Source organism: Syngnathoides biaculeatus, chromosome 2 (assembly GCF_019802595.1).
Source record: "Syngnathoides biaculeatus isolate LvHL_M chromosome 2, ASM1980259v1, whole genome shotgun sequence".
Lineage (NCBI taxonomy): Eukaryota > Metazoa > Chordata > Actinopteri > Syngnathiformes > Syngnathidae > Syngnathoides > Syngnathoides biaculeatus.
In genome coordinates, this window is record NC_084641.1 from 23,986,530 (window position 1) to 24,013,465 (window position 26,936).

The window sequence follows — 26,936 nt, forward strand, 5'->3', positions numbered from 1 at the left end:
CACTGGACTTTTTTTCAACAACTCTTGCAAATTCGCTGAGTCCTTTGGAGGCGACGACGCCGCGGGGGGGACACGGGCCGAGATCCAAGTCAGGCTTCGCTGGAGAGGACACAGATTGGCGCTCTCGTCAATTCACCTTGAAGAATCTACGCTCCCTTCGCAACAAAATAGACGAGTTTCATTGGGATTATTCAGCGTAGCTGGAAACACTGTTTGGCACCAACATCTCCGAATCAGTCTGGCATGCATTATAATCACAAACCAATTACAAGCAACTACAAACCCCTATGGACAACAGTAGGCTAGCCGACTACCTGAACAACTTTTGCTGGAAATTTGAATAGGACACTTTCACTTCACACACTCACCAAGTTGCACCACCAACCACGTCAACATCTCTGAAATCTGTGTTCCACGAACAGGACATGAAACGCATTCCCAAACAACACAACATTAACAAAGCAAGGGCCTACACCTCGTGTCCCCACCCTAGTTCAAAGTCTGAGCAGATAACTTGCTCCAGTCTTCGCAAAGATCTTCAGCAGGTCTTTAGAACTGAGTGAAGTACAAACGAGCTTGAAACGCTCCACCAACTTCCCGGTCCCAAACAAATCTGAACTCTCAGGTCGGAATGACTACAGGCCTGTTGCCTTGACACCTGTGGTCATGAAGTCCTTATAACACCTTGTCCTGGACCACATCAAGAGCATCACAGGTCCCTGGCTCGACCCACGGCAGTTCGCCTACTGAGGAAACAGCTCTGCGAATGATGCAGTCTGCACTTCATCCGTGAACACCTCGACAGCGAGGGAACCTATGCGAGGATCTTGTTCGTGGACTTCAGTTTTGCATTCAACACGAACTCCTTTCCTCCAAGCTTCTCGAGCTCAGCTGCCAGTGGATCTATAGCTTCCTCACGGGCAGCACACAGGAGGTGAGGCTGTGAGACACCACCTCATCCATACGCATCATCAGCACCGGAGCACCCCAAGGTTGTGTCCTCTCCCCGTTGGTCTTCTCAGTTTACACAAATTACTGCACCTCAATGCCTTGCAGACATTGTGATGAGAATAATATTCTATTCATCGTGCAAGTGGTTTTACGATTTATCTGTGAGTTACATTTTGAAGTCAAAACAACTACAGTGTTACATTTTCCAACTGCGGCGAAGCAAGCATGATTTCACCTGTAACAATCACGGTAATTGTCTGTGATTTTTAATCGCAACTTCTCTACAATTAAGTGAATTATAGTTTGTAGCGCTCGGACATGGCCCGCGTCAGCACTGTTCACTTTTTCTTTGTCTCATCATAAAGTCGATGCACAGCAACTTTATCACTAAATGAGAGCGCGATTGATCGACGTACTTAAGCGGCAGCGTCTTCATCATAAATGTAAAGACCTCATTGGCTCGTTCTCATGCGCGTTGTATGTTGTTGTTGTTTTTGCTACTGTTAGCTTTAGCTATATAGTAAAGGGTAATCTTGAGTTGCTAAAGCTATTGTCATGCTGAATGACCCCGGCAGCCCTATGTTGTTGTTGTTTTTTTTTTCAAAGTAGAGTACCTTATTCAAATCCACACTGTTGCTGTAGCAGAGTGGGACGGATCTCCATGTGCTCCTCCATGTTGCTAATACCGCCAATTAGCAAGGGTACATATGAAAATTCACTTCAAGCACACTCTCTACACTGCAACATTCGAAAGCTCAAGAGCGTTGCTGGAGTGTGCCATTCGATTATTCAGAGCACTTCTCCAACTCAGGAGACAGAGTGGCTGGATGTTTATAGGCAGAACTGACAAATTCAATATGGCAGATTCACTGATGTATACCTGCCAATGGCCAACACGCTCAATGGTATATTCATAGAAAATGAGCTCTGAACACTGCGGTCTCACAGCGCAGTGAGAGCGCCAAATTGAATTTTCCAACGTACCCAAAGTCGTTCCGACATTGCATCTATGCCTCGTCATAATGCTAGCGGCTGTATTGTTAGCAAGCGAAGTCATTTTGCTCGAGTCCTACTGTATAACACTAATGCTATGGGTTCAAAGTTATATTTTTGTATAAGTAAAAACTGGCGGCATTAGATTTGACTGTAGAAGGATACGTTGTCAAAACATTATTGAAAAATAAGGTTTTACTGTCTGTGTACGAGTTTTAGCATATATGACGAAATGTGATATTTTCCCTCACGGCGTACTTCACCTTTAAATGCTCTGTCATCAATAAAGTGACTGATGTTAGTGGTAAAAGCTGCTGGTGGGTGAGTCACTGTCCTGATTTCAGAGCCGTCCGTGTTGTCAGACCTTGACAGCCCAACTGCTGTGGCAAGTTCTTTATGTTTTCTGTCTGCACAATTCAATTTGCTGATTAACTGCCCCCTCAGCATGAGTAGCCTCAAAGCCGGCGGGGGCCAGCGGGAAACCATCAAACTACATTCTAGGGTTGACCGGAAGACACGTAATATGCAGAATTTCACGTTAATAACCCTCTTGACACTTTGAAGCTCACCAATGAACCATACAGAAGTGTTTATTCATCAGGTTTTGATAATAAATATTCCAAAAGCTTTATTTAATACAACACAATGCGGTCAATCTTTTAGGAATCAATCAAGAGGAAAGTCGCTCCAGCCATATTCCAAATAATTCTTCGGACTGTAAGGTTATGTAAGTGGAAAGAAAGCACAACCATGACAAACGGACATAAATTAGACTCTTTTGTATGATTTTATCCCTGCTTACACATTTATCACAGTGTTCCCTTTGAAGGTGTCACATGATTAAAAACAAAAGCTCAACGCGAAAGGTTACATTTGACACGTCATGCATAAATGATAAGGACGGTAACAAATGGCAGTGGTTAAAACGTCCCATTAATGGCTTGCATCCTAATCCGTCGCCTCCCTCGTTAATAAATCAGTAATAAATGTCTTCAATATGAACATCAGTGAGGATTGTCACATTAGAAATACAGTACTCCACAAACATAGAAACGCACTGCTTTGCAAAAAAAAAGCAAAGCTCAAGGACCCTTCAGTGATCAGAACACGACCATATGTCAATTTATGGTGTCTAAAAGCGACATTCGGCGTTGTGCTCATGAGGGTGTGCATCAGCAACTCTCCTTGTAAACATTCCCGACTTGCTACAGTCAATCTGGTGTGCCAGCGTCACAGCCATCTGGCCAGGACACAAAGTGCCGCCGCAGAAGACCAGCCTGCCAACAGATCCTGGTGAATCGACTTCAAGGAGGGGAAAGGATACCAAGTGGGGTATTTGCTGAAGGGATGAGGAAAAATAAGACCCATTGGTATTTTTTGTTCACAGTTACACCAGCGAGGTTATAAATGTGAACGTGTGGTTATTGCTCTCGCTGACGAAGTTAATTTGGCACTGCTCCAAGCGAGCAATATCCCCAAGGTCCAACTGGGACAATAACTGAGTCGGGTCTGTGCTTGTCGTCAAAACCGTTTGCTTCCTTTTGGGCACCGTCTCCGAGGTTCGCTCCAGGGGCGCCTTCTCGTTGTCGCTGTCGTCGTCATCCTCCGCTTCCTCCGTGATGGAGCAGAGACGGGTGGCGCTCCCGGGGGTGTTGGCCGGTGACCTGTAGTGGCACTGCCCGTTCAGCAGCCTCCTCAGGGGCATCAGGGGGACCGCCTCCTCCCCCAACAGCTGCTGCTGACAGTGCCGGAAGTCGCTCTGGCGCTTTAGACGTTTAAACTCGCTGAATGCCGAGGTGACGTGCAGGTAGAAGCTCTGCGCGATGGCCTGGGCTTTCTCGGGCTTGTTCACTAAGACGGCGTGGCAACGGAGGACGACAGCCATGTTCTTAATCTGGTGCCTGTAGATCCAGGCCAGGATCTTGGGCCGGCACAGGTCCGCCGTACAGTAGGTGATCCTGCTCAGAGAGTAAAGATGAATGGGACTTTTATTCCCAGATTTGTCAGCACTCATACGGATGCCTTGCGGTCCCACAGTCAGTCTCATTTTGACGTTCTGCTCCCCGTAGTTGCTTTTCGCCCAGATCTTGGCCACAGCTTCTTGGGTGCACCCTTCTCCCTTAGCTGTGATGGTGACCACACTTCCCAGGTAGCGCACACTGTAAACGGGCTCCTCTCGGTTTAGTTCCACCTTTTGTCGTTTGGTATGGAAGATGCTGCCCATCCAATCCAAGGGGCACTCGGGGAGCAGGTCAGGGCAGGAGCGCATCAGAGAGGAGATAATGGAGTGATAGGTCAGTCCGGTCCCCAGACTCTTGGCTTTCATTTTGTTCTCATCCTCCACCAGAACAAACTTATTCCTCCTCCAGGGTAACATGGTGTGACAGCAGGAGAGGCTGCTGTGCCCCGAGATCGCGTCTTTTAAGTTCAGGCAAGAAAGCAGTAAGTTCTGTGTCGCTGACAAAGAGAGAGTAGAAAGAGAAGCCGCCTTGCCGAGCACAGGAGAGCGACTGAGAGCAACGCGTCCGCTTGCCTGCTCGCTCCTCCTTCCCTCGCCTCCTCTTTCTTCTTTCTCATCTGCCGTTTGCATCACGATGCGCTGAGCCGCGTGTTTAGAGCGTGCGCACCCCTCCCTGCCTCTTTGTTTGGCTTCCAAATGGTTCCCTTCTGAAGCATTACTGAGCTGTCCAGCTCTGCAATGGGGGATCGCTGTATTTACGATTCCTATAAAGCAGAGGCGGTGAGGGGTGCGTGGGGGGGCCGGGCTGGTAAATGACTGCTCTGTGACTACTTCTGGATTCTGCTTGATAAAACGTGAAAGACAATTTCTTCTTTGGGAGGGGAGAACATTTGCAAATAATCTCGTCACGTCACATATCTGTAAAAAAACACTCCAATGATTTTATTTGTTGTGCACAATCTTCATCATGGCTGCACGGTGGATCAGCTGGTAAAGTGTTGGCCTCGCAGTTCTGAGGTCCCCGGGGTTCAATCCCGGCCCCGTCTGTGTAGATTTTGCATGTTCTCCCTGTGTTTTTTGCATGTTTTCTCTGGGCACTCCGGCTTCCTCCCACATCCCAAAAACATGCAATATTAATTGGACACTCTAAATTGCACCTAGGTGTGATTTGTTTCTACGTGCCCTGCGATTGGCTGGCAACCGGTTCAGGGTGTACCCCGCCTCCTGCCCGTTGACAGCTGGGATAGGCTCAAGCACTCCCTGCGACCCTGGTGAGGATAAGCGCCCAAGAAAATGGATGGATGGATGGATGGATGGATGGATGGATGGATGGATGGATGATGGATGGATGGATGGATGGATGGATGGATGGATGGATGGATGGATGGATGGATGGATGGATGGATTTATACACACACACACACACACACACACACACTTGCAAGTCTCACATATAGCGTTGCTGTATTGCACAAGATCGATGGAAATGGCAGCAATTATTTCACTATGTTTGTACATCCTTATTATAGAGTATAATTATACCCCCTAATTGAAGCAAACTTGAACTTTAAATATGTAAGAAGTGGCCAAAATGACCACTTAGTACCAATGTGACTAGTGTGTTTATTAAAATGCTGAACTTGCTTTGAATCTTTCTAATGTCGTGTGAAATTTCCTCTTTGATGCACTCACAGGCCCCCAATCCTCATCACTTTTGGCTAATCGGTGGCTCTTAACTTTGCAAGCTCATTTCATCCCTCAATGTGGTACAGCACTTTCCTGACAATGGAGAAACCGAGTGACTGACTAGCCTCCAAACGTCCGTCTCCTCGTTAGACAATGAACAGAATGAGGTAGCACCAAAATGAGTCCTTTCCTAGTGTTTTTCAGAATTCATCTTCCCTCATAACAAACCACCAAAAAAAAAAAAAAGGTCCCATGGGAAACGAGCATCTTATATTTTGGAATGCATTTGTTTTCTTATTATCATCATCTCTCTCTCTCTCTCTCTCTCCTTCACTCTCACATTAAGGCTAAATCAGCCTTCCCAGAGGTGGGTCACTTTCACAAGCCCCTTTTCAATGATTACTCTTGTGTGATGTCGAGTCTGATTCAAGGATGCTCGAAAGTAAAAGTAGCAAACACAGGTCCAGATTTGCCCCAGAGATGTAATGGAAATACACATTTTGGAAAAGGGTGTTATGCCACCTTGATTACTGTAAAAATTATGAAGCCTCCCAACTATTCTCTTTATGAATTTAGAGCAGTGCTTCTCAAATAGTTGGGCACGCCCTGCTGCTATGCGAAAGGGGGGAGGAGGTGGATTGTGATGCTTTTTTTTTGCTGTACTAGAATAAAGTGTAATTGCACATCCACTACTCTAGGTGGCAGCGGCGTTCTCATTGTCAGAGTGTGCGCAGGGAGCATTAGCGCAATAAGGGATTGGACCGATCATAAACTGCATAGTAGAAACACATGTATAGTTTAAATACTTTATATAATAAAATGATTGACTAAATATATATTTTTTTGCTTAAAATGTATGCTTTAGAAGTAGAGTAGGCTGGGAGTGCATTGCTGTATCTGTAGCGACTTGGCTCCCATCCTTGTAAACTTTTTTGTATTAAGAAAAGTGCAGAATGGTTTTAAACAAGCAATAATGAGAGCAAAGAAAAAAGCAAAAAAAAATGTCTATATATATATATATATATATATATATATATTGATGGCTCCTAACTCCAAGATGCTACGTGGATTCCACAACAAGGTAACTCGTGCGGAGCAAGTGGCCCGCAGATGTTTTTGTGGTCGCAAAGTTCACACCTCTTCCTGTCTGAAGGATTCTCAAAGGTCTCATCAGTCACATGTCAGGTTGATCATGTCACAATCGTTCAGCCTGCGGAGATGCAAAAGCTTTGGATCCAGCGTGAAGTTTGCTGTCTTTGCACCATCATAGTGATGTTATTCATCAAACTGATTCTCTGCATCTTGTATATTTATAGTACAGGTAACGTGAAATTTTAATGGATGGGTGCGTATACATGTATTTGCCATTTTACCCCTCTCTACAAAAAGTTATTATATTTCATCCATCCATGAATTTTCTTTGCCGCTTATCCTCACAAGGGCCGCGGGGAGTGTTGGAGCCTATCCCGGCTGTCAACGGGCAGGAGGCAGGGTACAACCTGAACTGGTCGCCAGCCAATTGCAGGTCACATGGAGACAAACAGCCGCGCTCACAATCACATCTACGGGCAATTTAGAGTGCCCAATTAATGTTGCATGTTTTTGGGGATGTGGGAGGAAACCAGAGTGCCCGGTGAAAAACCCACGCAGGCACGGGGAGAACATGCAAACTCCACACAGGCATGGCCGGGATTGAACCCGGGTCCTCAGAACGGTGAGGTCAACACTTTACCAGCTGATCCACCGTGCAACTGACTATATTTCTATCCCCCCTTAAAATTCAATGTGGATGCTAAGAAATGCTGACAAGTGGTCGAGTATATCACAGTACAACACATCACACAAATCATATCAGTCCCCCAAATGCTACACTTACGGTAGCATTTGTATCCTTGAGACTGTGTGCATCATAGGGGAAGCCATGAAATCATTGTGGAATTATTCTCTCGCGTACATGTTATGTAAATCTTTCTATCGCGTTTGTTTATTTACATTTGTAGTTCTGTAACAGTGTGTGCTGTGCTCACCTTTCAGAATGACAAGACACGAATGTACGAATATGTATGACTGAGTTGCAATGTCTGTAATGAGCCGTACAGCAGAAACACGCAAATATGCATCCTAATCTTCAAGATATTGGAAATATTGGATGTACCGTGAAATACAGGTTGGCAAGTTGAGGAACAATTGTTCGTGGAACAAGCTGTTCATGTCAATGTACTTGATTATATACACATTTTTCAGGTGCTGTACTTATTTTTCTGACAAATGTTTCCCTTCTCCTCCCTATACATTTGAAAGCATAGCTATACTTTTGTCTCCTAATAATAATAGGCTCGTTAATATTTTAACCTCCGTGGGTGACGACGGAATATAAATAAAATGTAAACAGAGTCCAAGTCAACTGTGGCTGAGATCCTGACTCACTGACAGTAGAACTTGGGGTCATATAAAATGGGGTTGGGGTCGGGGGATTCAGTGGAAGTATTAATGACAATAACAACAGATTTAGACATGAGCAAGAGAAAATTATTCCTAATCCGTTTTTTTTTCTAGAATGATTTCTGTCCGTGATACATTGTGTTTAATCTTAGCGACCACAAGCCTGGTGTTCAAAAATTCTGTTTAGTCTTAAAAAAAAGAAGGGAAGAAAACAAAAAAGCGTTTTTTTTTTCTGTTATGATTAGATTAGGATTTTTTCTTTTTTTACTGAGTTCGCAACGTTCGGAAAACTGTTTTTCAAGCAACATTTGAGATGATGATTTGAGATGATTAACTTCTCGACTCATGATGACCACTATTAATATTTTTAAAACCGTGAGACTATTTCTTTACTTACTTGCTTGCTTACTTCTTTCCATACATTTTTTTCATCGTTATCAAAAGGTTAATGCACAAAATTGACAAAACAAGTACTTGAACATCCATCCATTTTCTTTGCTGCTTATCCTCGCGAGGGTTGCGGGAGTGCTGGAGCCTAACCCAGCTGTCAACGGGCAGGAGGCGGGGTACACCCTGAACTGGTCGCCAGCCAATCGCAGGGCACTTAGAGACAAACAGACGCACTCACAATCACACCTACGGGCAATTTCGAGTGTCCAATTAATGTTGCATTTTTGGAGATCCGGCAGGAAGCCAGAGTGCCCGGATAAACCCACGCAGGTAAGGGGAGAACATGCAAACGCCACAGAGGTGGGTCCAGGGTGGAACCAAGGACCTCCGAACCATGAGGCCAACGCTTTTACCATCTTCTCCTCCGTGCCGTCAACAATCGTACAAAAATTTAAATTTTGTACTCGACTCATGTCCGTCTGTATGGCTGCTTTTTTATTTTAATCAAGTGGATGGGTCGACTCGGTACATTTACCAGATTGTTTTGTTTCCAGGAGTAGATGTTCTCCCTGAGGTTTCATTTCATTCAATTAAGAAGGCCGGACGCTCAGCACTAAGAAGGACAATAACTACACTGACATCCAGTGGTGAAAAGGCCGAAGTGCATGTGCAAGGTTGCCAACTATTTATTCGTATTCTATGACGTTTAATGCCTTTCCGATAGTGATATCCACCCCTCCGTCTATTTCTGCGCCGCTGATCCTCACTCGGGTCGCGGGAGTCCTGGAGCCCATCCCAGGTAACTTCAAGCTGGAGATGGGGCGGGGGGATGGAGGGGGGGTACACCCTGAACTGGTTGGCAGGCAATCGAAGCGCACATAGAGACAAGCAAGAGTTGCATTCACAATCACACCTAGGGGCAATTTAGTCCCTCCAATTAAGCAGTGGAAGGAAACCGGAGTGCAGGGAGAAAACACACGCAGCCACAGTGAGAACATGCAAACTCCACGCAGGTGGGGCCGAGATTTGAACCCCTCAGGAACGGTGAGGCCAACACTCTAACCAGTTATTACACCGTTCCACCGCATAGTAAGATTTAATAGAAATGGTTTTTTTTCCCGGCACGCCGGATCAGCTAGAAAGCGTTGGCCTCACAGTTCTGTGGTCCCGGGTTCGATTCCGGCCCCGCCTGTGTGGAGTTTGCATGTTATCCCCGTGCCTGCGTGCGTTTATCCAGGCATTCTGGCTTCCTCCCGCATCTCCAAAAATGCAACGTTAATCGGACACTCTAAATTGCCCCGAGGTGTGATTGTGAGTGTGATTGGTTGTCTGTCTCGATGTGCCCTGCAATCAGCTGGCAACCAGTTCAGGGTGTACCCCGCCTCCTGTACACTGGGGGTGGGGGTGGGGGGGACTCCATCTTGGCGGGCTGTGGACGCCGCTTGCAATATGGTGTTTCCTCATCTGCGTGCTACGCACTCAGCCTCAGGTTATTAGGTCATTTATAAATTATTTACGGTGTTCATTCTGGTAATAGGCGGCACGGTGAAGTGACACAAAGCATTGGCCTCACAGTTCTGAGGTCCCGGGTTCAATCCGGACCCGCTTGTGTGGAGTTTGCACGTTCTCCCCGTGCCTGCGTGGGTTTTCTCCGGGCAGTCCGGTTTCCTCCAACATCCCCAAAAACATGCAACATTAATTGGAGACTCTAAATTGCCCCTCGGTGTGATTGTGACTGCGGTTGTTTGTCTCTATGTGCCCTGTGATTGGCTGGCAACCACTTCAGGGTGTACCCCGCCTCCTGCCCATTGACAGCTTTTCTTTGCCGCTTATCCTCATAAGTGTCACAGGGAGTCCTGGAGCCTTTCCTAGCCTATCCCAGCGATCAACGGGCAGGAGGCATGAGCTAATATAAATTGTGTGTGAGTGTTTGTGTGGAAAACTTATGTTTGCCTATTGCATTTGTGTTGCATGGGTATTACGTGTGCTGCTTTTATCCAGTCTTAATGCTGTCGATCACATAAAAAGCCTTTTGATGCGAAAGAGAAAACCTGCTCCATGTTGCAACACCTGTGGAATCCTCAAAATAACATTTCCCTAGAGTTGGTGTAAACATGCACAGGCAAATTAGCATTGTAAAACATCGGAACTTGCACTTATAGCTGTGATACAGCTACTGTTCATCTCATGTAGCAGGAAAATACAACATCCATTTCGCGTTTGAATCCTTTTGAATCAGTGCAGCTCCGGAAACACAATGTCGTTCATTCATGTGTTGAAAATATGAACTGAAAATGAGTCATAAATGTAATGGACCTTTCTGATAGCGATCTTCAGCTCCCCCCCTTTAGCCATGTCTCAGAAGCTTACAAAATGGCGATTGAACAGAACATGTTTGAAGTGGATTCGCTATTGCGTATTCCAGATAATATTGCGGTATTATCGTTGATATTGTCTACATTTAGTTGGACGTGCGCTCTTCCGCCAGCCTTATTCCATCGTAGACACTTGGTCAACTGTGTTTTAGGCTTTGGAAAATGAATCCAGGATATCTTTCATCAGAATTGCACGTTCTCCAAGCTCATCTGAGGACCATTTTCTTTGTAACATCAACTTTTCCACGCACACGCTACTGACAATCAACATTGCTTGTGGGACAATATGGCGAGAGGGGCGTGTTAAGACAATGCCGCTTTCTGATTGGCTACTTTTGTACGAGTAATTGACAGGTCGGAAAACTCCATCACGTCAAGCTACTAATTTTGACTACATTTTTTTTATGCCTTACGAATGGTTGCCTTTCGTCTCTCGGGGTCATTAACACAGTAGTCAGACTGTCCCAAATCCCTTTCGATAACTAATGGATTTCTTTGTGAAATTCTTCCATACGTCATCCTGTGAACTTCCAGCCAATTATGAAGAGAAACGTCATCAACAGACGAATGACCCGGATCTCGTCTTGCGACCAGATGACCCGGATCCCATCAACAGCAACGTCAGTTGTCGAAGGTTTGTTGACAAAGCTTCCCCCACTGTAAGACGCCGTGACCTCATCTTGGACGCGCATATGGTAATTGGTCACATTTCGACACTTGGGAAATGTCTCGGCAACAATAACAGAGAAAACAGTATGCTAAAACGTATTAGCTTCTAACCTGAAGCGACGTCGGGAGAGAGCTAGCAAGAATGCTAACAAGATTGACGCGAAACGAAAGTGACGAGTCAAACTGAAACTACCGTCTGTTTGAAAGACGAGCAGCGAGTTAATTATTATTTCGGTTGACAGTAAAAGGTAAGGTGGTCTCTACGTTGACATTTCAGATTGAGGTGACTTCGCTTGTCTGAAAACCAATGAAATCGTCAAATTGGAAACGCCTTGGAAATGTATAGTCAACGAAAATGCGCTAGTCGAGAGAATACTCATTCATTCAGCATCAGTTCTGCTTATCCTCACAAGTGTCGCCGACGTGCTGGGGACAATCCCAGCAATCTTGCGAAAGGCGAGGAACACTCTGAAGTGGTTGCCAGCCAATCGCAAGGAACATAGAAACAAGCAATTTTCCTCACATTCACACCTACGGGCAATTTAATCTTCAATTCAAGCATGTTTTGGGGAATATGGCTGGAAACAAGTGCCGAGAAAGAAAAGGGGGGAAAAAAAACACGGGCACGGGTCGAGCATGCGAACCCCACACAGATGGGGCTAGGGTTTGAACCGCTGTACTCTGAACTGTGATTCAAATGTGGTAACAGTCATCCGCTGAGTGCATTCGCTTGCAATTGTTTCATTAAATATTTAAAACAGAAGAATATATGCTGGATGAACAAAGCTGTAGACCTCTTTAAAGGTATGTAACGATACTAAATGTGAAGGAAGACAAAACTGCATTTTCTTGGTGAGAAACAGCAAAACCAGTGAACTTGAAGGATACAGTACTGATTTGACCTGCCTTCAATCAGGCAGCATGTCATCTTCAATGATATTAATCCATGGTGTACTCCACACCTCTGGCATGACAGCATCATGGACTGGAATCCTTCGCCTGCTCAGGTCGTCCTCTTGGCTACCAGCTCGGCCCTGAGTGCCGTCTTCTACAATGTGTACAGGAACAGAGCGGCGACAGTGACCAAATTAAAGGTGCGCCACATTCAGAACACGCTCCCTCCACCACAGTGTCACAATAATATGGGCGTATGAAAGTTGTCACGCTAGAAAATTTCTCTTGTGCATAGGAAGCCAAGAAAGTTGCCATAAACCAAGATTTGAAATTGATCCTGTCAGAAACACCTGGAAGATGTTTCCCTTATGCTGCCATCGAGGGTGAGTTGACCAGTCATTTCTAACCACTGTGCTGCGGCGCATAAGTGTGCTGTGAGAGATCGTCAGTGGGGAAATGATCCAATTTCACTGAAAGGACCTTTCCGACTGGCGATCTTAAGCTCCGTTGGTGATCGATGCAAAAAAAACGTTTGATGCTTCACAAACTTCAGATTGAAATCCAACAGGATATAATTGTGGAACCGTACTGCGCATGGAAAGCAGGCTGTGTACTTTTTACTTGGAAAGATCATGAGTATTATCATTGTAGTCTTTATAAGTGAGTGGGTGTATTCAATTGACTTGGCTCGTAATGGAACCCAGTGCTCTGTCTTAAAAGTGCGATGTGATACAAATAGGCAAATAGACATTTCTCTTGTATGACATTGCGCATTTATTTATCACTAACATGACTCTTGGGCATAAAACATGACACACTTCATTCAGCAGGTCAGTGATACACTAACAAAGGGAAAGTTGTTCTCCTGCAATGTATAAAGCTCTGATAATAATTCAATCAAACTCAGAGAAGTTACTTCTCCCTCCCTTACCTTCGAACTTACAGCCTTGTGTTTGTTGATATTGTCCACATTTAGTTGTACGTGCGCTCTTCCGTGAGCCTTAATCCATCGTAAACACTTCGTCAACTATGTTTTAGGCTTTGGAAAATTTATCCAGGATATCTTTCATCAGAATTGCACATTCCCCAAGCGCATTTGAGGACCATTTTCTTTGTAATATTAACTTTTCCAAACGCTACTGACAACCAGCATTGCTTGCGGGACAATATGGCGAGAGGGGCGTATCATGCCAGGGGTCAAGACAAATGCGGCTATCTGATTGGCTACTGTTGTACGCGTGATTGACAAGTCGGAAAGGTCCATTGGTCTGAAAATTATTTATTACAGGGCATCTTTATTCATAGGCATAGTTGTACAGGTATTGAAACAATTCAGTTCCGTTTTTAAGACGTGTTTCAGAGATGCCTTTGAAACGCATCACGAACATCCAGCAAACACGCACCACCATGAGCATTCAGACAAGCAGCGGGTGAGGGGTATGGGGGCCATTGCAGAGCTGAAAAAATGTTAAGCAAAACCGCATGCAACAGGTCATGTAAGTTGAGTAAAACTGTTAAAGTCTAATGAACTTATTTTTGACAAATTAGTAGGTAACAAATGAAGTGAAATAATCAGTATCACTCAGTCTGATGTTTTATTCAGTTCATTTGGTTTAGTGAGTGATTTGCAAAGTGTGGGTCACTATTTAAGTTCCATCCATCCATTTTCTTAGCCGCTTATCCTCACATGGGTCGCAGGGAGGGCTGGAGCCTATCCCAGCTGTCAATAGGCAGGAGGCGCGGTAAACCCTGAACTGGTTGCCAGTCAATCGCAGGGCACATCGAGACAAACAGCCGGATTCACAATCACACCTAGGAGCAATTTAGAGTGTCCAATTAATGTTGCATGTTTTTGGGATGTGGGAGGAAACCGGAGTGCCCGGAGAAAACCCACGCAGGCACGGGGAGAACATGCAAACTTCACACAGACAGGGTCGGGATCGAACCCTGGACCGCCACACTTTCCAGCTGATCCTCTGTGCCGCCACTATTTAAGTTGAATCACCAAATCCATCTCTGTAATTATCAAAATGCAATTATTAAGATGTGATGGATTGCAATATATGAAACCTGTGTTTTCAAAGATTTACAGAGCATAAGTACGATTACCTGTCCTCTACCACAGTCACTTTCATGCAGCCATGCATATTTAGTGTTCTTTGGAACATACCAACATGGCACCACCGGTATCTGACCGAACCCAAACATTCATTCGTCCAAACTGCTATCGGGCAACCTTCTGTCATTCTCGGCAGGTGTCGTGAGGTCCGTGAAGGAAAGTCTCAACAGCCAGTTTCTCGACAACTGCAAAGGTGTCATTGAGAGACTGACTTTGAAGGAGGAGAAAATGGTGTGGAACAATGCCACTCACCTGTGGTAAGCTAGCAAACAAACGTGCCATTTGTGTAAGTGTTTTGCGTTTATTAATATAGTGCTTCACGTTCAGGAGCAACACGAAGAAAGTCATTCACCAGCGCACCAACACCGTTCCGTTTGCGCTCAGCCCCCACGATGATGACATCACTGCCACTGTACGTATCATGCGCCCGCTAGAGGCTGCAGAGTTGAATCTAGAGACCACGTATGAGAACTTCCACCCAGCAGTGCAGTCCCTGTCCAGCGCTATTGGCAACTTCATTAGCGGCGAGCGACCCAGAGGCATTCACGAGACGGAGGAGATGTTGCGCGTGGGGGACAGCGTCACGGGCGTAGGCGAGCTGGTGCTGGATAACAACGTCATTAAGCTCCAGCCCCCGAAGGAAGGCTTCTCTTATTTCCTCACTCGGCTGGACTATGACGCCCTCCTGAGGAAGCAGGAGAGAGATGTCCGACTGTGGCGGATTCTGACCGTGATCTTCGGCGTCGCTGCCTGTTCCACCTTCTTCTACATTCTGTGGAAGCAGTATGTGTGCCAGAGACAGAGGAAGCGTGTGAGGCGCATGCTTCAAGAGTTGGACGAGCAAGAGAGGAAAAACAAGGGAGACCAGAACGCGGAGGAAAGCGGCGTGCAGTCCAGCAGGTGCACCGTGTGTTTGCACCAGGAACGCTCGTGCGTCTTTCTGGAGTGTGGTCATGTGTGCACGTGCACCAGATGCTACGAGGCTCTGCCGGAGCCCAAAAAATGCCCCATCTGCAGGGCATCTATAGACAGGATGGTGCTCATTTACAATATCTAAAGGTAAATGGTCCAGCTTGCATTACGCTGATCCTTTTCTTCAACCTTCCTTACGTTTTCACGGGTGTGGGCACCAGACTAAATTGTCTTGAGAGACTTGTTTTGTATTCATTTCTCGAGGGAGTAGGAGAATGTAGAAGAAGTTTTTGAACTCGTGGATGTCAGAATGGTCAGTTTACGACAGCAAAAAAGGCACAGACGTACAAGTAAAGCAATGTAAGTACAGTACGCCGTAATAGTTGACAACAGGAATGTGGCAAATTCAGTGACAGATCCCCAACGACAGTCATGATGACAACGGCGATTTGCAAAGTGTCACTTTAAACCTCAAGCTAAAAAGCTGTTGAAATGTCTGGTGGTTTTGGTGTGCAGCGTTTTTTATAGCCCCTACCGGCGGGAAAAGTGGCGTCCAGGGTGGGATGAGTCAGGATTTAGGCTGCCAGTTTCATTTTCCTTTCAAGGGGTGGGAGTGGAGGCGCGAGAGGAAAGTGTCACATTGAGGAGCTGAGTTTCCTGAAGGAGTAGCCCACAGCATAACGTCCCAATAACTGATGTTTGGATGTCAACCTGAAAGAGTGAGCTTTTTATTTTATTTTCTTCAATTGATTTGAGACCGTATTTAAAACTGTCAATCAGTTGTACTGTGTATTCATTTTTCAACATTTCCATCAAGTCACCTGTTGAAAATCAAACCTACGGTTGAAGAGAAAGCTACATTGACCCTTTTCTTCATTCACGCTGCCTCGATGGGATGAAAAGGAGTTTGCTTGTGATGCCACAGGGAAAAGGAGAGGCCGTCCAGAAGTGTGTGACTGACGTAAAGGGGAAGAGGTGCAGACAGACAGCTTCACAGTCACGTCTGGCCGCAATGATGCCAGCGTACGTTATTTCCTTCCTTTGGATTGGGTGGGCCAAGTTTGATCAAAACACGTCTGTAGTGATGTGCATATGAATATTGAATATAATAAATGGTGAATTTTTGGTGAGTGCAGTGTATATTTAAATGTTTTGTACCTTATGAGATGAATATTCTGAGTTGTGCAGTTTAGAATAAGATATTGATGGTTCCTGTATTTGCTATGGGATCGTTCTGCGTGCAGGCATGTGCACAGACATTTTTGAGGGAAGGTGCTCAAGCCAATAAAAAGTTACCCATTGCAAAAAACTCAATAAAAAAGTAATTTATGTATTTCTATTAGTACAACACAGTAATACAATTATCAAGAAAGAGTTGTGCAGTTTAGAGTAAGATATTGATGTTTCCTGTATTTACTATGGGATCGTTCTGCGTGCAGGCATGTGCACAGACATTTTTGAGGGAAGGTGCTCAAGCCAATAAAACGTTACCCATTGCAAAAAACTCAATAAAAAAGTAATTTATGTATTATTTCTATTAGCACAACACAGTTATACAATTATCAAGAAAAGGAGGTGAAGGGAGGCTACAGTGGATACAAAAGTCAACAAAAGCCTCTTGAAATTACAGTAGAGGTTTTTCTAAGATGAAAATGGGTCCTTGCACATTTCGAAATGCTTTGGATGAAATTGTGATTTTTGTATATATTTTCCAAATATTGACAAAGGACAAAAAGGACGAGAGTCCCACATTTATGAGTGCGGCAAAAACCACTTCACTCTGCCATTATTCCACACCGATACTCTCAGAACTGAAATCCTTGCCCTGAAATGATTTTTTTTTTCTCAGAATCTGCTTTATTGGCCAAGTGTGTAAAAAGGGATTTTTCTCCGGCTGTCGGACATTCAAAACAAAGTACAAATCAACAAGAACGAAGAACAAGACATTTCTGTTTATAGGAACTACTCCTGATAAAAGTTGTGTAAGATGTCAAAGGCCTGAATCTTTTGAGGCCTTTGTTTTTCAGCACATAGTCGGCGCAGTGACCAACTGGTCAACAAGTTTCTTACGTTTCTGAGGACTTGGGTTCAAATCCTGGCTCCAGCTGTGTTGAGTTTGCATCCTCTCACCGTGCCTGCGTGTGTTTTCTCTCAAATTCTAAAAGTAATGCATGGTAGGTTGATTTAAGACGAATGTGATTGTGAACGGGGATGATTGATTGTTTGTGTGTGCCATGTGGTTGGCTGGCGACCAGTTCAGGGTGCACATCAGCCCGTATTCACGCCCACAACCCTTTGATCAACTGAGTGTTTGGAGAAGTAGCTAGGATCGGCCACCAACTCAAGACTGGCAGTCTTGATAGCAAACAGCAGTGACAAAAAGTCCATTTGAGGTCCGACAGTCTGTGGAGGCGGCTTGTGCGGCTGACCCTGGAGAAAGCGGCGTGGACCCGGTGGTGAGCTAATCGAGATGGAGAGGAACGTGCGCAGGAACTTTGGCTAGCTGCTCAATGTAAGGTATCGTAAATGCCTAACTCAAAATTGTGTCGTTTACAATAAATGCCTTTCAGAAATTCAGCGTACTTGTACAAAATTTCAATCATCAATCTAACCAATTTGTTTTTAAGGGTCATGCGCGAAGAGCTTTATGGGATCGTAGTCCGGGGTTAAAACAATATGGGCAATTTTAAAGATCTAATCCGGAGGAAATGTATTTTGTCTATCATAAAAATGTAGCTAAAATTTCATGAAGAAATATTTGTAAAAATTCTCAACAGAAATGAAATAAATTACCGTCAAAGTCAGTCTCATGATTTTGTTTGAAATGTCACCCAGATTCGGCAAGTTTCGTAACTCCCTGGAATGTAACGTCACGTCATGATAAAATTTGGTGTGAAAAAGCTAGCAAAGATGATCGAGGAAGTGTGTTTTATACGGCTACTCTGCGTCAAACGTTGATGGTACATGATTGGGCGAAAGATGAACAGATGTGCAGGTTATGGACCAGGTTTGTGAAGACAAAATGGACTTGCAAATCAAAGTGGACAGTAATATGGTCCGAGCATTTCACGGAGGACTGCTTAGAAAACCCGGTACAGCGATCACTTGGCTTCGGTAGCAAGTAAGTACGTACGTGTTCAATTGTTTAGTATTTACCTCATTTTAAACGTAAGTACAAGAGCGATACAGATATATATGTCAGCTAATATCCGTATCCATGTGATGTTTAGAAGGTGACGAAATTTGGACACCGTATAGAGTTAGTGTACTGTTGACGGCGAGGTCTTCCTGAAATCCGACTACGGCGGTGTGCGCTCTCAAGTGTTAGGTGCATTATTTAAAATACGACCTCAATCTTTAAACGCAGAACGATACCAAAGGTTTTGATTTTTGTTTTACGCCGACGCAGCCGCGAGTACGACAGCAACAAACGACTCACTGTTGTGTCCAAGCAGCATCAGACATTAGACGTTTAAACGAAGTTCCACGTCAAGTTCGTCAGGTCTCGCCGAATCCCGTCCTTGTGTTGCATTCGTCATCTGCTGCAATGGTTATCGAACAGGGGAAGTTCCTCTCGCTTCCACAGAGCATTCCATAAAAAGGTCTTCATCACTGCTGTCTATCTCCTCGAGATCCCACTCGCGGAATGTCTTTTGGATATGAAGCCATTTCTGTACTGGTGTTGTCTTGGCGTGACGTCGCACGGAAGCAACTTCAACAGAGCCTCGGTTTGAAACAGACATCGGAGGCATTCGGATTACAAAGAAAATGTGCACTTCGGCACTAATTAATTTCATTTCCGATGTGTTGAGAAGTTTAAAAAAAACATTTTTATGAATTATTAGCTACGTTTGTGTGATATATAAATAAAATATAGGTCCTCTGGATTAGAACATTTTTCGACACAGTGGCCATTATCCTTGTGCTTGGTCCCAGGGGTTACTGTATTCCCGCCTTGTTGACGTTATCGACATTTTTTTGAGATTCAAGCATTCGTTTGTGTTGAACGTAGCTGCTGGGTGTTGGGCTGCCAAACCAAATCAGTTTCTTCAACGGGGATCCGAACCAGACGGGAGCTTGAGCACTTGCAACGTGATGAAACGGCGACGGAATGAGGTGGACCGAAGACCTGTACGCGATCAGATTTTTGAGGGGCTGGATGTTGGTTATCATAGAATCCAGAAGGATGTGGGCGCACGGGGGTGTTTGTTTGACCAAGACCATAAGTAATCCATTGAGGAGGACTGTGGGGTTGGGGAGATGAAGGTTCCAGTTAGTGTGGATCTTTGCAAACAATTCCATTTCCTTTCCTTAAAGGAAAAATCCAGTTCTCTGCATGACCTGGACCATATTCAATAGCTCATGTAATATGTACCCTATTTTGACAATGTGATGCTAAGTCCTCTCTCATTTAATAGTGTTTTGAGAAGATTTTTATTGAGAATTACGAATCGTCAGGGGCGCTGCCATTTTCGCGAGTCACATGGTGTACATGGCCATATGTGACGTCTACGGTACTGTTCCAAACCGTCGATTACATGGGACACCATTTATGCCCAGCGCCGATTTTTCAGATTTATCCTCATCTGAGGAAGAAATAGCAGTATCGGGTGATCGGGAAGACGGAGGAATACTTTCAAACAGATTTAAACCTGTGGCTGTAATTAATGTTGAGTATTCGGATGGTTCTTCGGGCTTAATAACGCGGAGTCTGACTACTCGGAGGCTTACCGCGACACAAGTGCGGAAACAAAGGCCCCCGGGAGCCCCAGGCCGCCAGCCGCGGATGGTTCTTTGGACAGGAATGACGCTGAGTCTGACGAGCGAGCTCCGGCGGCCGGCCGCAAGCCGAGCTTTCAGGCGGCGGAGGCCTTTAGCCTAGCTTCGGTGTCCGGGGCTAACAGCCTCCGCCGGCTTGGAGCACGGCTCGTGGCCCGCCGCCGTAGCTTGCTCGTCAGACTCCGCGTCATTCCCGTCCAAAGAACCATCCGGAGCTCCCGGGGGCCTTTGTTTAAGCACTCATGTCACAGTAGGATTCCGAGTAGTGAGACTCACACCGCCAGAAAAACCATCCGAATATTCAATATTAATTACAGCCACAGGTTCAAATCTGTGTGGAAGTATTCAATATTCAACAGATACTGCTTTTTCTTCATCAGATGAAGATAAATCCGAGAAATCAGCGCCGGGCATAATGGTGTGCCATGTAATCCAGCGTTTGGAACGGCACTGTACACGTCACATACGCCCACGTAGATCATGTGACTCGCGAAAATGGCAGCCCCACTGAAAATTCGTAATTGTTGATAAAAAAGTCTTTTCAAAACACTGTTAAATGAGAGAGGATTTAACATCACATTGTCAAAATCGGGTACATATTACATGACCTATTGGTTACACTGTTAATGCAAGCACTGGATTTCCCCTTTAAATTTCATCATTTACAAAAACTAAGTGGCCGCTTCTCACCTGCTGTCACCGAGGTTCTCTGGGATGACCGCGTCGCATCCGTCTTCAAGGCTATAGCAGGATATGCCATCTTCAAAATGTATTTTGAATGAATCCCTGCGGAGGGGCAGGGGGAGGTTTTTCCACTTTTCAGGCGCACCGCAGTGAGGGACGAAGGAACCTCTCTCTCCGAAACCAACTCACCTGCTCTGCTTTTTTTTCGTATTCTTTTGGACGCAGTCCAAAATACAGCAGGTGATGAACATCATCGACATGATGAGTATGATGCCAACGCTGACAATGGACGCGAGGACAGCCACTCGGAAGCCACTGTCTTTGAACAGCGACAAAGCTGGAGAGAAAGAATATGTATTTCATCATTAAAGCTGAACGTGTTCCACCATTGTTCCGGGGGTCCTCGGTCTTCGACGGAGATCCGTTCCTACACTGGCGACTCTAACTCGAATTTCGACTGAAGTCGGTTTCCACCTTAAAGTCAGAATTTACATCAAAATACATTGAAATAAACAAGATGATGTATTTAGCATTACTGCTGAGAGGTGGATGGAGAAGAAGAAGGGGAGGCTGTGCTTAGCTATTGCAAAGGAACCTGGTCCTCAATCCTCTCCATCTTGACAAGTACAAAAGAACCTTGTTTGTATCCAACGTAGGAATAAAATCCTTCATCACATGCGCTAAAATACGGACTTTGTCTCGAATAACTGTCACCACGGTTGACCGACTGAAGCCTTGGTGGTCTTGGTGTCTCTCCTTCCTCCAATCTTTTTATGATCTTGAGCTTCGTTTCCACGGTAATGGATTTTCTTTTGGCCGCAGAAGCATTGCGAAAAGAAACAGCTTTCTTCTTAGGGACAATAATGTCCGAAAAGGAGGGCGAAAAATGCGAAGATGCTCCCGGCGCACAAACACGGACAAGCATAAGCCAGACAAAATGGCGGACGGGGGACGGGCGGTGTAAAGTCGAAACGTCTTAGGTCGAGACCGTCTTAACCCGAGGACTCCCTGTAAAGTAAAACTTCCGAATCAGAGGAAAAAAAACCAACTATTTTTCAAAAGCTTGGTCCAATTTACATTTGTCGCCATCACAGCATCAATATTTTATTTTACTTTATTACCTCGTTGAGAAAGGGATGTCGAACAAAACCGAATGAAATAAGGCGTGGAAACCGCTTTGCATTGTGGGTTGAGTAGGCCGCAACGGCCTCCCAAGCACGATGAACAGTCGCTGAGTATTTTCAGTGACAAAAAACACGTTATATCATTTTGCTGTATTTGATTTTACAGCTGACATCAAAACTATCCATTGTAATCTAAAACTACTCGGAATTCCCGATTTCCTGCCGTCGCCGATCGGGAAAGCTGGAAAAAGGTCAATTTTTCTTCCTACAAAATGATGTGATGAGGTGCCGCTCCATGTGACACAGCATCGTCTCACCATCCTTGAATTCAAATCGTTATCGTCATACTGTATGTAAACCGAATCGATATTTCCCATGACAATTAATGGAAAAAGAAACAATACATTCCAAGTCTAAAAAAATTGCGCTTTTTAAAGCATTTTTTTTAGCTTTTCCTGATCATAAACTGCATAGTAGAAATACATGTATAGTTTAAATACTTTATATAATAAAATGATTTGAGAAATATATTTATTTTTTGCTTTAAATGTATGCTTTAGTAGTAGAGTAGGCAAGATTGGGAGTGCATTGCCGTATTTGTTGCGACTTGGCCCCCAGCCATGTAAACATTAACAAAAGTGTCGAATAACTTTCTAACACATTAATGAGGGGAGGGGGGGGGGTGTATTTTTACAAAAAGTAACATACAAACTCGTAACTGGAGTTAACTAAATCTTTGAAACAAAACAAAAATGCAGAAATGCGAATGGTACAGATCATTATTAAAGTTCACGAGAAAAGAGGAAACACAAAACTATCAACTACCGTATCAAATCTCTTCGGTGGGGTTGACTCGCCCCCTGGAAGTTCTTTTCTTTTCCCAAAGAACTTATCTACTGTCACTTCTTTGGAGCCATGATTGGGGGTTAATAGTCCGCAATAGGAAGAAAAAACATTCAGTAAATGGTGCGACCGGGACACATCTGCGTACAAAGGCTGCGTTATAAACAATAACATCGCGCGTATTGGATCAGCTGGTCGGCCCGCGCGCGTTATGTTATTTCCGGGTTTCGTCGGGGGCGTTCGAGTACCGATTTTCGTTCGAAAACAGAAGTAAAAAAAAAAGTCTCAAAATTTTCGTCTGCAAACCGATTAGTTTGAGAACGGAGACGTTAGAGAACCGAGTATTCACTGTAGCAGCATATTATAGATTAGTCTACATCTCGTAAGATCCCAGACACAACCAATCGATTTGCTTGTGGGACGCAATTAAAATGTCTCCTCGTCAACTTACGTTTGCAGGAGAGTTCCCCCACCCAGCGGGGAATGTTGGCATCCATGACGCACTTGAGCTCGCCTCCAACCAGCCTGTGTTTGGTTGGGCACCGCAAGGAAATGGTTGTGCCCACACTGCGGCCGTTGCCCGTGTTGATGATGTGGTTGCCCAAGCGAGGCGCGGGGGGAGGTGGGCACTCACCCCGGAAATCCCCTAAAAAGACGAGAAGATTAACGAGGCCATTCCAGAAGAAGAAGCTGTAAGTAAGCCCGAACCTCGACGCCGTTTGTTGGGATCATGGCCACATTCTTTCTTTTACAAAGCTTTAATCTGCAGAAAGGCGGCACGGTGGGGCAGCTGTAGAGTGTTGACCTCACATTTCTGGGGACCGTGGTTCAAATCCTGGCCCTACCTATGTGGAGTTTGCATGTTCAGCCCATGCCTGCGTGGGTTCTCGCCGGTTTCCTCCCACATCCCAAAAACACGCAACATTAATTGGGGACTCTAAATTGCCCCAAGGTGGGTTTTGAGTGTGGCTGTTTGTCTCGATGTACCCTGCGATTGGCTGGCAACCGGTTCAGGGTGTACCCCGCCTCCCCCCAATTGACAGCTGCGATAGGCTCCAGCACTCCCCGCGACCCTTGTGAGGATAAGCGGCCAAGAAAATTGATGGATATAACAAATTTTCTAGTGTATACTATATGAGAAACCTATTATAATGTGCTACATTTGTGGAGTAATGGTGGATCAGGAAATTGAAAAATTGACGCAATCAAGGTGGTAAAATAACAAATATTGAAGCCATAATTTATCAACTCTTGCAATGATAGAGTATTGTTTATGTCGTGAAAATGATTAGTATGCAGAATAATTTTTACACGACTACATAACATCCAGCAGTAATTGTCCCATGTTCTTGACATAATTTAAAAAATATGGAAAATGAAACACATTTTTGTGGAATTGAATTTCTAGGTGGCAGGTTTGCAGTCATACCCATAAATACAATTTTAGGAATATTTGGCAGTTTTATAATCAATAATCAGCAGATTTCATTTACTTTAAGATTTTGATCAATTTAAAGCTCATTGTGTTGATTTCGTTTGCAGGGGCGGGGGAGGTGGGGGGGAGAAAAGCACCACCACCCATCCATTTTCTTTGCTGCTTATCCTCACGAGGGCCGTAGGGAGTGCCGGAACCTATCCCAGGTGTCAACGGGCAGGAGGCGGGGTACACCCCAAACTGGTTGCCAGCCAATCGCAAGGCACATCGAGACAAACAGCCGCAGTCACAATCACACCTAGGGGCAATTTAGAGTGTCCAATTAATGTTGCATGTTTTGGGGATGTCTGAGGAAACCGGAGTGCCCGGAGGAAACCCACGCAGGCACGGGGAGAACATGATAAAAACTCCACACAGGCGGGACCGGGATAGAAGAAAAGCACCGACAAATTCAATTTGATTGAAAAAAGTCTTTCTATGTTTTGGTGTTTTCGGTTTTCAGCATTGAGCCCCCCACTTTCGTTTTTCAGTTTTACTCAAGAATTTTCATTTTGGTGCATCCCTATTTTCCACTCGTGGTTAGTATTACCGGCCGAAGCCGTGCTCGTCAGCAAGGCATGACACGGCAGCTTTCGCCTGCGAGCCCACGCAAGAAGCCATCCGGCACGGACGTCGACAGATTTAGCACCAGTGTCATACGTACGCGGATCTTTTATTACGTTACGAGAGATGGATTATGTGGTCTGCCCAAACTATTATTTTTTTAGTAGGTGTATACCCACGAAGCTCTCGTCCTTTGCACCCTGCAATCCATTTTTCACGACGAAGCGGGTCTTTTGGAAACTTATGAACGGTAAATCCACCCTCCCGAGTGTTCGAGCAATATCCAGCAATGCAACGAGCCGCCATTTTGGCTAACATGAAGGAACAACGAGCTACCTTCCCGGAGGTAAAACTAATAGAAACAAATGAGTCCACTTGAGGGCATGTACGTCAAAAAAATCCCTCAGATGATTTTCATGGTGGGAAATCATGTTTTGTGGTGGGGAAAAAAAACCCCGCATGGGTCCATTCCGGCTGCCATTTTTTCATTATTAACATACTAAAAAAATCATAAATTTCATGACACTTGACCTTTAAGTAGATTTTGGAGGGTATTTGTGCTTTAGTTGATTTTTTTTCTCTCCTGGTGGCTCTTTACTGCCTACATTTGAAAACAGATAGCAGGATGTACTTCCTTGTTTTATTTTTCAACCTACTCAGATGAGGACATAATGTAAAAATAAATAAATAAATAAATATATATATATATATATATATATATATATATATATATATATATATATTATATATATATATAAAAGCAGTTGAAATTTTTAAATCCTGAAGATTTTGCGGTAGTACTACGGGTGAACATGAACTCGGGAACATTAAATAGGACAGCAACAGATTCAGCGTCGCAGATATACTCCATATCCGTGGCTTCATGAAGAAAACAAAAATCATGTCAGCTATAAAAACGATTAATGGCGAACGTGTTGTCTTCTACCGACAACATGCAACGACTGTTTTTTTTTCCAGTATGGAAGAGGAGGGAGGAAACCGTTTTGTGTGCAGTAGTATTCTGTTTTTCTTTTGAGAAGCACTTTTATTGACCTTTTAGTACGTATCTGTAGGTCACTTACTCTTTACTAATCATGTATATATATGTATGTAATGCATGTACGATTGGCACCTTGCTGTAACTCGAAAGAGAGAAATGACTTTATAAACTGCTTATTCACTCACGACACATCCATCGTCTCGAGTAGTATCATTAGTGTCTGAAAACAAGCAAGTGATAAGAATCATTTTACCCGAGTTGATCTGGTAACTTCCGTCCGTAAAATCCATTTTGGACTCATGTGCTTTAGAAGCCGAGGGCATGATGAGGGTGAGAAAAACAAACAAACAAACAAAAACCAGTTTTCGCACCTGGCGCACAAATAATCTGCAGAAATTCCACGCGCGGATCAAGTGCGCCAGTGCAGAGGAGAGGTCCGACCCGGAGGCGGGGTTGAGGGTCACGAGACGCCAAAGTGCCATTGGAGATCATTTGGGTCGGCTCGGTGGGTCGGACGGATCATGTGGGTTCAGTGGGACAGCTGGACAACGTTTTGTGACGTCACACACATGAACTAGCTCTTTTGGCGATCTGTTTGTCTCCTTTTCTTCATTTATTTATTTCCAGCATTCTGCAAACCATCTAAAATATGATACTTCCATACAGCATAGTGTGCCTTCACTGTGGAGGGAGAGTCAAGAAGTCCGCACTGGTGTATTCCCCCCACCGCCCAAGAAAATAAAAAGGAAAAAAACTTGCATCCAGCCTTCTTTTTCATTATGGCGAACTGGGTGTAGCATGGATGAACTTGATTCACCTCATAAAAATCATAATTAAGGCCAACTGTGAGTTTTGGGTTCTTACCAGGGGTGCAAAAGTCCTCAATATTATAAGCAATTACATGGCTAATTAACTCAACTCCTTAAAAATAATGTATACTATCTACAATAGTACTTTTTACGGAAGCGTATTACTGCCACACCCCCAAAAAAAAGGTTGCGTTTCACATAATTATGTGATAAGTTTCACATAATTATGTGAAATGTTTCACATAAACCTATCACATAATTATGTGAA

General features: G+C 44.5%; 3 protein-coding genes across 5 annotated transcripts; 1 reads left to right on the forward strand and 2 right to left on the reverse strand.

Moving 5' to 3' along the window:
• Window positions 1-2,596: 2,596 nt before the first annotated feature.
• On the reverse strand, window positions 2,597-4,466 carry fam43b (family with sequence similarity 43 member B). The gene has a single exon (XM_061809535.1). The coding sequence runs from the start codon at window positions 4,319-4,321 to the stop codon at window positions 3,332-3,334; it is 990 nt and encodes a 329-aa protein (XP_061665519.1). The 5' UTR covers window positions 4,322-4,466; the 3' UTR covers window positions 2,597-3,331.
• Window positions 4,467-11,357: 6,891 nt separating this feature from the next.
• mul1b (mitochondrial E3 ubiquitin protein ligase 1b) lies at window positions 11,358-16,521 on the forward strand. Of its 3 annotated transcripts, none has more exons than XM_061842377.1 (5): window positions 11,358-11,492; window positions 12,443-12,560; window positions 12,656-12,743; window positions 14,616-14,736; window positions 14,807-16,521. In XM_061842377.1, exons 2-5 carry the CDS (start codon window positions 12,447-12,449, stop codon window positions 15,534-15,536), a joined length of 1,053 nt encoding a protein of 350 aa, XP_061698361.1. In that variant the 5' UTR covers window positions 11,358-11,492; window positions 12,443-12,446; the 3' UTR covers window positions 15,537-16,521. The 3 variants fall into 3 exon arrangements, with proteins under 3 accessions (XP_061698361.1, XP_061698376.1, XP_061698368.1); XM_061842392.1 differs by having other exon boundaries at window positions 11,376-11,492; window positions 12,474-12,560; XM_061842384.1 differs by lacking the exon at window positions 11,358-11,492 and adding an exon at window positions 11,529-11,714.
• Window positions 16,522-16,663: 142 nt separating this feature from the next.
• Window positions 16,664-26,242, reverse strand: LOC133512610 (uncharacterized). Its single transcript, XM_061842404.1, has 5 exons — window positions 26,113-26,242; window positions 23,273-23,467; window positions 21,044-21,191; window positions 20,861-20,956; window positions 16,664-19,635 (listed from the first exon to the last, which is right to left on the reverse strand). Exons 1-5 carry the CDS (start codon window positions 26,180-26,182, stop codon window positions 19,377-19,379), a joined length of 768 nt encoding a protein of 255 aa, XP_061698388.1. The 5' UTR covers window positions 26,183-26,242; the 3' UTR covers window positions 16,664-19,376.
• Between the last annotated feature and the right edge of the window lie 694 nt (window positions 26,243-26,936).